Source organism: Schistocerca cancellata, chromosome 9 (assembly GCF_023864275.1).
Source record: "Schistocerca cancellata isolate TAMUIC-IGC-003103 chromosome 9, iqSchCanc2.1, whole genome shotgun sequence".
Classification (NCBI taxonomy): domain Eukaryota; kingdom Metazoa; phylum Arthropoda; class Insecta; order Orthoptera; family Acrididae; genus Schistocerca; species Schistocerca cancellata.
In genome coordinates, this window is record NC_064634.1 from 507,427,985 (window position 1) to 507,443,727 (window position 15,743).

The 15,743-nt window shown below is 40.1% G+C and overlaps 1 protein-coding gene across 1 annotated transcript in view; it reads right to left on the reverse strand.

Annotated features, from left to right (window-relative positions):
* The window catches only part of LOC126101534 (bifunctional heparan sulfate N-deacetylase/N-sulfotransferase), a 102,652-nt gene that overhangs the window by 81,680 nt on the left and 5,229 nt on the right, over positions 1–15,743 (reverse strand). Inside the window, exons 2-7 of the mRNA XM_049912175.1 lie at positions 9,990–10,190; positions 9,443–9,695; positions 9,117–9,323; positions 5,441–5,644; positions 3,197–3,323; positions 2,200–2,315 (exon numbers count right to left, since the gene is read on the reverse strand). Of these exons, the coding sequence (XP_049768132.1) occupies positions 2,200–2,315; positions 3,197–3,323; positions 5,441–5,644; positions 9,117–9,323; positions 9,443–9,695; positions 9,990–10,190 (1,108 nt within the window). The remainder of the gene's footprint in view (positions 1–2,199; positions 2,316–3,196; positions 3,324–5,440; positions 5,645–9,116; positions 9,324–9,442; positions 9,696–9,989; positions 10,191–15,743) is intronic.

Consider the following 15,743-nt stretch of genomic DNA (forward strand, 5'->3'; position numbering starts at 1 on the left):
CTACACACTTACAAAGTATAAACTTTCTAAGCACTAAAGCGAAATGATGCCCCATGAATCTGCTACTGAAATGTTGTACTGGATTGGACAAAATGCCTATTATCTAGGAAATGTCTTTTCTCTGATGAAGCAACCTCCCAGAAATGTGGGAAGGTTAATATGCACAACATTCACATTTGGAGTTCAGAAAACCCCTACAGTTTCAGGAAACATGCAAGAGACTGAGAAAAAGTGAATGTGTTGTTTGTACATATGAAAGACAGCATAGCTGAACCATTTTTCTTCACTGAGCAATCACTAACAGGAATCATTTATCTGGACAAGCTTCAGCAATTGGCTTTTTCTTTGCTTCTTCCGAACTGATGGTGCACTGCCACACTGGAATTTCCATGTCTGTAACTTCCTGGACCAAATGTTTCCACAGCAATAAATAGGATGTGACAGACAAACTTAATGACCCCTGCAAACTCCTGACTTAACACCTCTTGATTTCTTGCTGAGGGATTCTATGAAAGACAATGTGCATGCTTCATCTAAAAGTTACATAGGTAATCTCCACAGAAGAATTGTGGATGCAACAGCCTCCATCACCCAAGACATGCTTGTGCACATGTGGGTCAAGACAGAGTATTGTCTAAGCATTTTACAGGTTATGAAAGAAGCACATGTACCAGGCATACAAATATGAACTATGGATTTCAGACAACAGATGTCACACCAATGCAGTTTGGGCTATAAAGATTTGACACTACACCATTTTGTTGTGTTATCAGCAAGTGACAGATATGCATGTGTGATAAATTGGAAAAGTTTGTGCATAGTGTTGTGTTGTTGTGTTCAATATGTCAAAATTTATATCAAACTAAGAGCATTCCTGACAGCATTATTTTTTTGTTTTCATTTGAAGAAAACTGTTGCTGAATCATACTGATTACTTCAAGAAGCTTAGGGTGAACATGCTCCATCACAAATTATGTGTAAACAGTAGTTTCAACATTTCAAAAATGGTGACTCCAGTGCCACAAACAAAGAACATGGAAAACTGGCAAAAAAATAGGAACATGTGGAATTGGAAGCATTGTTGAATGAAGATAATTTGCAAGCACAAAAACAACTCACCAAGCAACTGGAAGATAGTCAACAAGCTGTTTCCAATCAGCTATGAGAGATGGGAAAGATTCAGATCAGTAGATGGGTACCACGCGAGTTGAATGACAGGCAAATAGAAAAGTGCAAAAACGCAAGATTTTGCTCACTCAGTACAAAAGAAAGTCATTTTTGCAATGTATAGCAACAGGGGACGAAAAGTGGATTTATTTTGAGAATCCCAAGCACAAAAAATCATGGGTAGGTCTAAGAACATGATCGACATCGACTACAAAACCAAATCACTTTGGTAGAAAGATGATGGTCTGTGTTTGGTGTGACCAGAGGGGTGTTGTCTCTTATGAGCTGTTAAAACCTGAGAAAATGGTTAATACTAAACATTACCAACAACAATTAACTGATCTGAACTGTTTGCTGCTTGAAAAAAGGCCACAATGCTGAAAGAGGCAATACAAAGTCATTTTTCTTCATGACAATGCTCCTACACATACAGCAAAACTGGTTCACAACACATTGGGAGCACTTGACTGGGAAGGTCTACCCCATGCAGCTTACTCACCAGACTTGGCTCCTTCTGACTACCACTTTTCTGCATCAATGGGTCACACATTTGCTGAGCAGTGCTTTGATTCATACGAAGATGTAAAAAAATGGCTCAATGAATGATTCACAGCAAAAGTGAAAATTTTTACTGGCATGGTATTCACAAATTGCCTGAAAGATATTTTTATATAACAGACAATGGAACATACTTTGAATAAAGTACTATTTATCATTCTTCTGAATTTAATATACATAGACAAAAAAATCCATGTTTCATACTTTTATATCTGGTAAAAGTGTATTAATTTTCTGTACAAAACTGTCTGAGTTACTTTACATGTTGTTTCAAACTGCAAATATCTTCATCTCATATTTTTATAACTGTGTTTGGAAATCTGTGGTGTTTCATTTGGACACCCTATACAACAAATATTATGCTTATAGAAGGAAAAATGTCACACTACTTGGAAGACACACAAGTGGATCCCAAATGCAGCTTCAGCTTGGCCCACATAAAGACAAAAGATGCAGTGAAGGGGATCACTGTACCTTAGCAAATTGCTTGTTGAGTGCCATGTCGAGCTCCAGTTGTGTGAGGTTGTCATACAGATGTGGCTGCTGGTGGTTCCACATGTGGCTGAACCACATGAAACTCCCAACATTTTCTGAAACACAATATTAGTTAGGTACTCTTTACTGAGAGAAACTGCGTGTGTTGTGTGTGTGTGTGTGTGTGTGTGTGTGTGTGTGTGTGTGCGTCTTGTGTGTAATGAAAGAGAGAGAGAGAGAGAGAGAGAGAGAGAGAGAGAGAGAGAGAGATGAAACAGGAGGGGGCAGGACGAAAAAAGCTCATGGAAGAGAAGAGAAGAAAGAGCTTTCAGTATCGTAAAGACGATATCCAAACAAGCAGAATACACTGATGAACACAAGAGAACTGTCCGCCCTGGGGCTGTCCAGTACCCTGGTGCTGAGCATTCCACACCATACAGGACATATGGATCTTGCCTTCCAACACTAGTTTCTGTAGATATGGGAACATGCTTGACAATGTATCCTCCAACATTATCAACATTCCAGACATAAACTTCATTAGCAGTCATTACTCTTCCTTAAAATATATGATGTTTATCAGATTTTTTAAAGGAAAAAGGAAAACAGGAATATAAATCAGTGCATAACAATTAGGAACTAAAAGCAGGATTTACATGTGACAAACCATATCTTGGTCAGTTCACAATTATCTTTAAAAAGATGAAGCTAAATTATAATTAACAATGGAAACAGAGAATACAGAAAAAGAATGAAATTATGTAGAGAAGAGAGGGGGGGGGGGGAAGAGAGGGGGAAAGGGGGAGGGAGAGGGATGGAGGAGAGAGAGAGAGAGAGAGAGAGAGAGAGAGAGAGAGAGAGAGAGAGAGAGATCTGTAATTACTTTGCTTTGATCAAATTCCACAAGAGTGTTTACAAGCTCTTATTTGCTTTGCCTGGCAGTCTAATTTGTAGAACATTCCAAACTGAAATAATTCATTTGCATATTACAACTTACCAAGCAACATGTCATCTCCCAGGTTTTCTTCCGCATTCCCATGGTGGAAATATTTCCCCGAGAAACCAAGGTTGAACTTGAAACCAGGTACCAGCTGTTGAATTCTTTCTTGTGTCTCTAAAAGTGCCTGTGTGGAGATAGATATAACAAATATTACACAAACAGAAAGTGGAATATTACTCCCAACTAATTCAGCTATCACATGAAAAGTGAAATGATTAAACTAGTTTCATTGTTACAAATTAGCATACAAATATTTTAATATGGCTTACTGTGCTAAGAAAGATACTATAAACACAATTCACTGCCAGATTGTTGACTGACTATGCCAATGTTAAATGGAGTGATCCAGACATATTGAAAATTACTAGTTTCTGTACTTTGTTCTGTAGAATACTAATACCAGCTATCATTGATTAAATTCGTAGAAAGATTCTCTAGACTAGTATTAGTGTCAAATATTACAGTCTACATGACACAAAATGGTCCATGTGCACATTATTTTGTGTTTCAATTAATTTGTAAGTTCAGCTACATGCACATAGTGACACTGCAATATTTGGCTAAATGCATTAATGTAGTCACTTACTTCCGGTACTATGCTAAAATAGTTTGCCATTATAGATCAAAAAGGCAAAGGCAGATCACATCTACGTGCACAGGAGCTACTCTTTATCAGTCTTGGAACATGGGCAGCTCCAGTGCAGCTGATATGAATATAACTTTAGGAAAAAGTAGTTTGTGAATACGGTATTCATTTTGCAACTGAACCTGAACTTCTGTATGATTTTCCATCCCATCTGTACACTATTTCTGTATCACTGCCATTCCCCCTCCATTGTCTTTATTTTCTTTGAGGAATCTATCCACGTGAAAAAGCATGAGACTTTTCTGTTAGAATTTTCTTTCACACTGTTGGTATTCTTGCTCAGACAACACTGATGGGCGGACACTCTGTTTTGTTTTATAATGTCACAGACAAGCCTCAATTATAAAAATTGTCACCAAAGTGGAACTACACTGTAGCAGAAACAAAATCACATATATATGGTCACTAATAAATGCAAGAGTTTTGATTCCTCAAAAACACTAACACCATATTAAGAGCTCTCAAGAACAGACTAATTACTAATGTATTAGAAGAACAGTGGATACAAACTTAAACAAGGGACTGCTCAATATTCTTCTGTGCATTGTGGAGCTAGTGTTTATATCCTATACTAAGACAGTCTTTTATTACATTACGTAGCCTTGAAGTCATCTGTTGCAGCTAGTTCCAAAATCTCTTTGCTCAGTAAGCTCTAGTGTTCTGTACAACTTCCTTACCCATTCTGTCAACTACTTAGCAAATATGTGTCACTACACTAAAACATAGGTTTTTACGCTTCTTTCATGTTTGATACAAATTCTTCTCAGTTTACCTTGTCATCCCTCATTCATGTTACTCTCTATTTGCATTCTTCTTCAGAAGGCTCATTTTTCCCCCCTTGTATAGATTATACATTTTTGTTTGATAAGATGATTATACATTTTTGTTTGATAAGATGCATCTATAATTCACATGACTATGATTTGCTCTTTTTGTTGTCTAGGATTTCATTTCTTTTCCACAAGTTATTTATGGTGTTTTCACTCTCTGTTGTCTCTGTAATGGTTCTGTAGCTTTTTCATGCATATTAACAAATCTGATTGTGAAAATAAATTTATGTTGTGGGTGATGATGCTCCATATTCCACGTGTAGATTCAAATTTCATAACAATATCCATATTTCAGTCATGCATAACTAACTTCCTTTGTCGAGTAAAATCATGAACATTTCCTTGCCTATTACAGTTTACTTCCTTATTATTAGTGTAGATTTCTTTATGTGCAGCTCGCAGTAGTAGTACAATAAATAAAAGACTATGTAAATGAAAACACCATATATTATACTCTGATCAAAATTACTTTGTGATTGACAGACTGCCATTGTGTGGAGCGGTGTTGCCAGTCGGTAGACAGTCATGCTACACAAGTTGCTGTGTGCACCTGTAAAACAGGCAATGCAGGAAGCACGTGGGACTCAAGAAAGAGCGGCTGGCCCCTACCACTCAACTCACAAAACATCAATCACATAGTAATTTTAATTGGAGTAGGCTATTACAAAGTAATTATTTATTTCTCCATTGATATATTGTAATATTTATTTCCTATTGGTTACTTATTCATAGAAATGACATCCAACTTCTGAACAACAAACTGACCTCAACATCATCTTTCTTCAGCCGTGTGCCCCTCTCGCCGACAAAGATATCATCAATGTCCACCAGTATGTATCTCTTGAGGCTGATGCTCAGCTGCCCGTGGCTCAAATAGGAAAGGCTGTCAAGGAACAGCAGTTTGTGCATCCAAAAGTTCAGACCACTTCCAAACAGCACTCTTTGTATTCCATCAAAGAGTCCATGATCCTGAAAAAGTTTCCTATTTTCATTAATTATTATCCTGGGTTGTAATCCCAAAGGCTAACTCAGAACTCAAACATGGTTAAGAATTCATTACTTGAATCAACTTATTACTGGATTAATACCAGAGTTTATATACGGTATGTTCCAAAATGAATTGGAAACATTCTATGTTATACTACTGGTAAAAATAAAAGAAGAATAGTATCAACATGTCTATTCTGAACGACTGTAGGTATTTAACTGTCTGAATTAAAATATCATTACACTATACTTGATTTCCCAGTTACATTCAAAAGGCTGATGTTTTACAGTACACTCATATCCTACTGCACCAATACTTTCTAGAGATGTGTTTCTCACCTGAAAATTAAAACTTACATTGTATTACAGACATAAATTTTCAGTTATTTCTGAATCAATGTATAATAAGTTTTCAGAAATTCATAATCTTTTTTGCTCTGAAAATTGCTGAATAATACTGTGTATAGCATTCAGTTACAAACACACACACCTCACCTTTCACAAACAGCACACTTGCCCTCCAGGTTACCTGTGTACTTGTCATAGTCAGACTCAAACCTTCAACTTGCCCAAAGAAAGGTACAGATCAAGTCCTGGTTTGCCACAAAGTTTTAATCTGTTAGCAAGGCAGTGTGATTTAAGAGATGACTTGCTATTACAGGATGTGAGGAGATGCATTTAAATCTTGATAATTTTACCACTGAAAACAGTAAGAGTACAACACAAAGAAACTTATTCTGGACCGACACTATTTCTCATCAGTTTGTACACCACAGTCTTTTCTAGAGTGATTCCTACTCACATCGACGAGGCCAAGTCAAATGATAAAACCAATCCACACAAAGAAAGAGCATGTTTTAAATTAATTCACCTGAATTCAAGTCACAGATTTTAACAGCTAATGAAATCAAGGATCAAATGACCACAATCATGTGTTGAATACAAAAATATAAAGCAAGAACATAAACTTAATATGCAAATTTCCTCCAGTAAATTAATTGTGCGCAGAATTGTAAAATTAATTATATGCTGTAGAAGGACAGGGCTATCAGTCAGTGATGTCAGAATAATTATGTGATTACCATAACTCACTCTCATTAAAATTCCCAATGCGGCACTGGCTGTTAGGAAAAGTTGTTTCCATTCAAATTTTGTTTGCAGTCCACACAGCTGTAGAGGGAGACATTTACCTACATGTCCTCACATCGGTGTCACACGGAGGTGGACAACCCTATAGCTCAACAAGTCCTCACCCCCCCATCATAAAGACATAACAGTGGTAGGTCAATGCAGTCTCCCTGCAGGCAGATTCTGTTTCTAGTTGTGGAAGCACACTATGCATATTTAAAACAGCCGGGGATACCCTGATCTGGCTAACTAGCTACTCAGTTGTATCTCATTCATTTCTCATTTGTTTACCATGACTTCTTTGTTGATGTGAACTCAGGTGCAGCAATCTGATACCATGATAGTTAACAGCACACACTATCTCCTTTACCTCGGAGTAAGGCACTCGAAGCCTGACCTTGCTATTAATTCTAAAATGTCATGAGAATACCGCATTGACAGACAGCATAATTGAGGCCACGCACACTACAAGCTGCCAGGCACAATCATGTTGTCTCTAAGCTGACTCTCTCGCTGTGTAACCCCCCACCTCATCCAAGGGTATTTGAAATTCAATTCATTTTCTTTGTTTCTTACACAAGCATGGTAGTCAATTTGTCTGCTGCCATCTTGTCATTTCATTTTAACATGTGCAATGGATTAAGTGAACTTATCTAATTTCTTATTTTCTTTCTTTCTTTTTTTCTATTTTCAGTTTAAATATTTTCCCATGCATAGCATGATTAGTTCCACTGTAAGTCCGACATCGTGAACTAATGTCTCCATAATGGAAAAGCTGCTGCAAACTTTATGTGTGTTGAACAGTAGATCTGAATTATGTTAAAATTTGCTCTGATTTGTCTGTAGCCACCCCACCTGCCCCAATATAATTCATACAAATTTCAACAGAAACATCTACAACACGGCAAGAAGTTTGACCCTATCATAAGCATGGTGGCAGGAGAATTATCTTGAAGCAAGAAATTACTTATCTGAGAGTAGGGAAAGAAGCAACAGTTTGAGAATCAGGCCAAGTCATATGAAAATTTTTAATATTCCCCAAGAAGTATTTAGCCAATTCTTTCATCAGAGTGAGTTTACGAAATTCTACCCAATTAATCAAACTCAAAGTTTTCAGACTGACCACAAGTGATAAAAGTTAAGATTGTAAATGGCACAGTAACTAACAATGGACAGAAATCTGTACAAGCATTCCAAGATTGCGTTAAAGGACCATACAGTTTAAGAGATGAATCAGGAATTTAACAAACAATGGAAAAGAATCACAAACAAGGACTGTCTTGGGCATTCTGTGAAGTGACACTACATTACAATGTGTGGAATAAATGATCTGATGAGCATCATGTGACAAATGATGACATGGGACATGCCATAGGTTGTCATAATGTAACTGCAAACATCAAAACTGAAAATCAGTTGAATTTGAATAAAATTTGTGAACAATGGTTACCCCACTAGTTTACTTCAGAGTGGAAATGATACAGCTTGGACATACCCATGCAGGTCTCCCCCAGCTACAGTAAAGAAGGAGACAATATCCTAACATGGAGAAAAAATCATAGGTTCAGTACTATCAACCTATTTTAAAGTGATCTTCCATAGCATGGAAACACACCACTCCCAAGGGAATGAAAAGCAACCTCAAGACAAATCCATTGGATCACAAGTATTATATTAAAGAAATTCCAGCCTCATTGTGCAACTGTTAATGCCACATTTTACTCTACCACTCAGCAGGGTGTATGACAGGGACTATGTCACTAGTAGCCTGGACACTTGACTTCTTGTTCTTCTGAATAAAATTTCCTGCCCTCACATGGCTAGAGCAACAGGCAAGATTTATTACAAACATTTCATTGGTAACACTTGGAACATCCATCATAGAACCCCAAAGTAGGGCTCAGTGATGTTCACATTTGGATCCCTTAAAAAGCATCCAGGTGGAGAGAGCACTTTTGAAGATTTTGTGCCTGTAGCCTGATAGGTCACACATTGGATGTGACAGATACGACAAGAATTCTTTGCTGAAGGTTTTTGAGGCTGTGCCAGATGGTGGGATCATCACCTGAATTCACTAGGAAGTCTACTGAATAGTACACTGAATTTCTACATAGTACTTGTGGGACTGATGCTGCTGTCCTGTTTTCTGACTTACTTATTGACTCATCCTCATTTATTAGTAAGCAGTTGAAATTACAATTGTTTTTTAAACTAATGATGACAGAATGTTCTTCTAACTGATGGCAACAGTTTGTCCCCTCCAGTCACTGTATTAACAGACAAAAAAACACAATTGCTTTTCCTACAACCTGAGACTTCACTTCACCTGTATGACTGTGATGAGAGGCTGGTGTGGTTCATGGTAGTTTGAATTCTGCATATCTTCTTGCCTGCGTGTTGCCCATGAGAGCGGCTCATATGTAGAGTGGTTTGGGGTAAAGACAGTCCAATCTTCACCTGGAAGAGGGCCCCAAGCTGTCTCTCCAGCACGTGTCAGTCGGAGAATAGGTGAAGCGGCATTTAAGCTGGCATCCTACAAAATCACAGCTTAGATTAATTAAATATCTATATCTGATATTAATACTGGTGCAGTAAAGATAAGACACAGGGAGGGAGAGAGGGGGGGAGGGGAGGAGAGATTCATCTTTTTACCTGGAGCCTTAGATTGGTATGCACAAACAGTGGGAAACCATGCAGTTCTGCACCAACAAGGGTCTCTTCACTCGGAGGAATGAAGCCAACTATTCCCACAGAGTATTCACGGCAGTACTTGTCCAGCAGCTCTCTATTCCATTTGTCCATCTGCAGATACTTATAGAGGTTCTCAAACACTATGACACCATACTTTCCTTTGTCCAGGTTTGTTAAGACGGGTAATGACTTCCCTGAGACTTCCACTTTGTACCTGTGGAATAAAATATTTTTTGTTATTAACCCATTACCGACAAAGAGAGAAGCAAATGAAATCAGTTACTCTGTATAATTAAAGTTCCATTAGAATTAATAGCATTTTGTGTTTGTATCTCAAGAGCAAAGCTCTAAACTCCAATGAGACCCACTTTGGTACAAAACATCTACATGAGAATTAAGGCTCATGCCTCAAACTAATTGCCACACAGAAGTAATTACTGTGGAATAACTGAAAAATACTTCATACAAACATTTCAATATTTCTGTACATTACAACCAAAGCACTCACTTAATCCTGTTGTAAACAAGTAGTTCGGAGATCTCTCGGCCGAGGCGGGAATAAGTAGTCTCTACGAAAACTAGTACTTTCGGATCGATGCGGAGACGGGCATCTGATCTGTGGTCGTGTGCAACACCAGGGACTCTTGTTGCTCCTGACAGGATGGCACATTTAATGGATGGCTCAGGTCGCTTCCCATGTCCGATGAAACTGAAAGAACACCATTAATACAGAGTTTATCAAATTCAGTTGTTTTCATTTGCTTAACAGCAGTACTATTTGAGTATGAAATGTACATTTGGGCATTATAACGCATGGTGTTGCAATACAAAAATTAAAATCCTTATAGCAAGCTGGTATTTTTGAAATAATTACTTTCTTACATATGTACTACAATACATAGTACAATGACCTAGCAGTTTGGTCTCTTTCCCCCCTTTTTAAACCAACCAACCAACTACAATACAATTTAAAATTTAACACATGATGACAAATACTTTTTTGAATAAATTTTGGAGCATTATCTTTATGTCAGTCAACTCTGGAGTGTAGTATAAACTACAAGTACTGTAGCAGTAGAACTCTGATAGCACACAGAAACCTCATAGTGTTACATTACTTGCGAAATAGGCAAAAACTGATTAAAGATGGATAGGGAATATGCCCATTCAAACAGCTGGAAGCTGTGTCGGTAGACAGGCTTCAGGCTGCTGCCTGGATTGTGATTGCAATGGAGCAGCTGAGATGAACGATTTGGCACCTCCGGAGCCTACAGCATCACCCGGGATCCCTGATATTGCGATGCCTTCTGATTTGCACATCTCGTATGATCGACACTTACCAGCTGGTGACTGGCCGACACGGGTAGAGTCACGAGTCTCTGGGCAGAAGGTAAAAGTGGGTACCAGCAGTATAGCTGTTTCCTTACACCTCAAAAAGAGATTTGAGGTACTGCCCACTGAGTCAATGTTAGATGCCTCGCCTTTTGGTACTGGGGCTGTGGCGACTCCTTTCATCACCTCCATCTGTAGCAGTAGATTACATACTGCATAGACCACAAACCAGCCCTCCAACACCCTCACTGGACACTTCCACCGAAGAGAGAAGTTAGACGGCCACACTTTCTGGAGTCCAGGCCTAGTCGTGCTCTCAGAATTTCGCCAGGATACGTGACAACTGCAGAATTCTTATCCCGCACTCATTATCATCATTCTGTTGCAGTTCATTTATTAAGAGGAGTGCTACCACATTTTTTTCTGAGCCACCTTCCCGAGGTGCCTCTCCTCAAGGTGCTTCTACTGACTACAGGTGTACAAAGCCTGATGCCGGATACCTCGTACATCCTTCCAGTATCAGCAATTGGAATATTGCATGCAGTGTCGTGCAAATAGTGTGATGAAGTTCAGTACATGCTAGGACTACCGGGCTGATTTGTTACTATTCTATACCCGGCCGTTTCGGCACCCCTTTGCTGCCATGCACGACACTGAACAAAGGTTGTACACCACCCATGGTCCACCTAGTCCAGACCCTCCTCAATTAACATGTATTAGCTTTTGGGTTAATATGTTACAACGAGCCCACGCAGTTCTTCCAGGACATATCGCTGTCTTTTTTTTTTTTTTTTTTTTTTAACTAGCACTCTGCTTAGGCATGTGCACCCATTAGGTGAGTAGAATTGAACATAAATCGTTCCTTCAGGATTCAACTTTCTAATAGGACCGGGCAAATCCAGATGGTGGAGTTCCTTGTCATCAGGAGCTCCAATGTTAGGTAGGTGATGGGGTCCCTCAAAGAAATAGCAGGCAGGTCAGATCTCATCTGAGATGTGGAGGAAGCTCTGCCGACAGCGAGTGAGCGCACTGGGTGCAGCCTGCTACAAATTGTGGCTTGTGTCAGCATGAATGATATCCACCACCTGGGTTCAGACTCCATACTTGGTTCTTACAGGCATCTGGCTGATTTGGTCGAGACAGCTAGCCTCACTCGCAGGCTGCAAGCAGAGCTAGCACTTGTGTTCCCCTAACCGATCAGGGTCCTCTGGTTTTGGGCAAAGTGAGAGGCTTAAACCGGAGGCTCAGACTATTCTGGGGCGATCTTGGATGCGAATTTCTCGACCTCCTCCATCGGGTGGAGAAATATGGGTCTCCTCTTAAAAGGTCAGGTGTGCACTAGGAGTGGGAAAAATTGATTGGTTAAAACTGATACCGGTATTTTTGTTCCGAATAAGCGGTATTTGTTTGGTCTCTGTTGTAACAGGTGCTCTTTATTTTTACTAATAACTGAGTAAAAAACCGAGATATCAATTAGGCATTGCAGAAATGCTAAAATTTTTAGTTTTTAAATAAACCTTTTTAAAAAAAGGAGTAATTTTTATTCGTAAAATGTTCGTTGGCTTGATATATTGTCGTTGTTACAGAAATTGAGAGAAGCGATCAGTACTGTTTTAATAACAATGCCGAGAGAAAAGAGCAACAAACACACAGCATAAGAAGTGACACAGCACTGCTGAGACAGTAATGCCCGTGTCTCCGTGTGTCGCGGCTTCAGGTACGCTAGCAAGTGCAGAGCGCTGGACTTGACTACATCTTTTGGTGACAAACAGACCTCAACTTTTCGTCAAAGTTAGCACAGAGAAAGAAATCAGTGATCGTATGGCCGTTACAGCATCACTTAATACGACTGTAAATAGGAATACAAGGAAAGAGGTAGGAAAATCAATCTGCTTAGGAAGAGCGGCAAGGAACTGATTTCAGGTTGCCTGAGCGGCCAGCACGAAAATTTCTTTCCCGGCACTGACAATGTTGAGCATCATTGGACAAAGTTCAAGAGCTTTCTACGACCGGTTTAGACATCTATGTGCCAAACAAAGGTGTGAAGGATGGATAAGACCCGACGTGGTTCGACAACCATATTACAAAGCTGCAACGGAAGTAAAGAGAGCTTCATTGCAATTTTAAATATGGTCGAAGCGTCACAGAAAAGAAAAAACTAAACGTAGCCATTGGTGAAGTGTTCGACGAATTCGAAGGTAAAATTCTGCCTGACGACTTGACAGACAATCCATAGAACTTCTGGTCTTATGCTAAATCAGTAAACGGATCGAAGCCATCTGTTCAGACATTCTGTGACCATGGAGGATGGCACAGAAAAGGTCGAAATACTAAACGTCTTTCTCCAAAACTGTTTCACGGAGGAAGATTGAACTGTAGTTATTGAAATAAGTGACAATGGGATAGAAAAACAACTGAAATGGGTGAACAGCGGAAAGGCTGCGTTGAGGATGCGAGAGAACTCGCCCCTCTTCTAGCAGCAGCGCACCGTAGGTCTCTGGAGGAGTGAAGGCTTCCTAATGATTGCAAAAAGCACAGGTCATTCCCGTTTTCAAGAAGGATCATCGAACAAACACAAAAACTACAGCACTATACTTCTGTTGTAGAATTTTTGAACATGTTTTATGCTCACGTATTATGACATTTCTGGAGATCAAAAATCCCTTCTATACGAATGACAATGGGTTCTGAAAACAACGATGGCTTGCTTGCTTGCTCCGTTCGTCCACGAGACCCAGAAAGCAGTTGATACGAGCGCCGAGCTAGATGCCGTGTTCCTTGGCTTCCGGAAGGCATTCGATACAGTTACGCCAGTTACGCACTGCCGCCTAATGAAGAAAATACGAGCGTATGGAGTAACAGACTAACTGTGTGACTGAATGGAAGGATATCTAGCAAACAGAACACGGCATGTCGTTCTCAACAGAGATGAGTTTTCAGACGTAAAAGTAACTTCTGGAGTACCCCAAGGCAGTGTTATGGTTTCAATACTTTTCGCAATGAACACAAATGTCATAGTAGACAATGGCGGAAGTTCCAAGAGGCTTTTTGCGGATAATGTTGCAGCGAAATGCAGGAAGACCAGAAGAGGATCAGTGACTGGTGCAGGAAGTGTCAGTTGAGCCATAACATAAACAAACGTAACGTGTTGCCAATACATAGACAGTAAGATACTTTACTGCGTGATTACACGATTGCAGAACAATTGTTGGAAGCAGTTACTTCCATAAAATATTTATGAGTATGCCTACAGAGCGATTCAAAGAGGAATGACGACATCAAATTAAACGGGAATAAGGTAGAAACCAAATAGATCCATTGGATGAATCCTCAGCAAATGTAATCTATCAATAACAGAAGTAGCTTACAAAATACTCGTTTGATCAACACTTGAATATCGCTTGGCAATCTGAGATCCGCCACATAGGATCGATAGAGGAAATAGAAAAAGTCCAAAGATGATGATGATGATGATTGGTTAGTGGGGTGCACAACTGCGCGGTCATCAGCGCCCGTACAAAGTCCCAATCTGTTCACACGCCAATATTTTATGCAGCCCAATCTAGCCACTACCACGAATGATGATGATGACGAAATGATGAGGACAACACAAACACCCAGTCCTCCGGCAGGCAAAATCCCCAACCCGGCCGGGAATCGAACCCGGGACCCTTGATCCAGAGGCTCCAAAGAAGAGCAGCATGTTTCATTACAGGTTGATTTGGTAGGAGCGATAGCGTTACGGAGACGATCGGTTACCTCCAATCGCAGACACTGCTGCAAGAGGGGTGCTCTGCATCACGGTATGGTTTACTGGTGAAGTTCCGAGAGTATATATTCCTGCAAGAGTCAACAAATATAATGTTTCCTCCTACGTATATTTCTCGAAATGGCCACGACGATAAAAATACAGAGAATCGAACCAACATAGAGGCTCACCAGCGGAACATGAAGCCTACGAATGACTTGAAATTGTCTTAAAGTAGCCGAACAAACCATTTCCAGCCAATGATCGGTACAGTTGGACCAGAGGTCCCAGTCCATTCCAAGTAAACACAGCCCACACCGTTCTGGGGCCACCAACATCTTGCATAATGCCTTCTTGACAACTTGGATCCATGGCTTCGTGGGGTCTGCACCACACTTGAACCCTACCATCAGCTCGTATCAACTGAAATTTGGAGTCATCTACCAGGGCACGTTTCTCCAGTCGTCTAGCATCCAACCGATATATTCACAGGCCCAGGAGAGGCACTGTAGGCGATGTCATGCTGTTAGTAAAGACACTCGCGTCGGTCGTCTACTGCCACAGGCCGTTAACGCCAAATTTCGGCGTACTGTCATAACAGACACGTTCGGCGTATGTCCTACATTGATTTATGCGGCTGTTTCACACACTGTTGCTTCTCTGCTAGCACTGACAAATCCAAGCAAATGCTATTGCTCTCGGTCGTTAATTGAATACCGTCTGCCATTGCGTTGTCCGTGGTGAGAGGTAACGCCCTAAATGTCGTATTCTCGGCACACTCTTGATACTGTGGATCTCGGAATGTTGAATCCCCTAACTATTTCTGAAATGGGATGTCCCATGCGTCTAGCTCCAACTACAATTCTGCGATCAGAGTCTTCAATTCCCGTCGCGCGACGTAATCACGCCGGAAACTTTTTCACATGAGTCACCTGAGTACAAATGACAGCTACGCCCTTTTATATTTTGTGTACACGATACTACTGCTATCTGTACAGTGTGACACAGAATAACGGGAATGTTTGAAATGAGTAGTGGCAGCCATGGGCAGGTGGCAGCACTGCGCGTTCATGACAGCGAGTAAACAGTCCGCCATTTCAGTAACGTTGGAGCAGTGGAACGGACAACAGCGTGTGTTAGCCATGAAATTGTTTTATAAAAACAGTGATAAGTTTGGTAGCG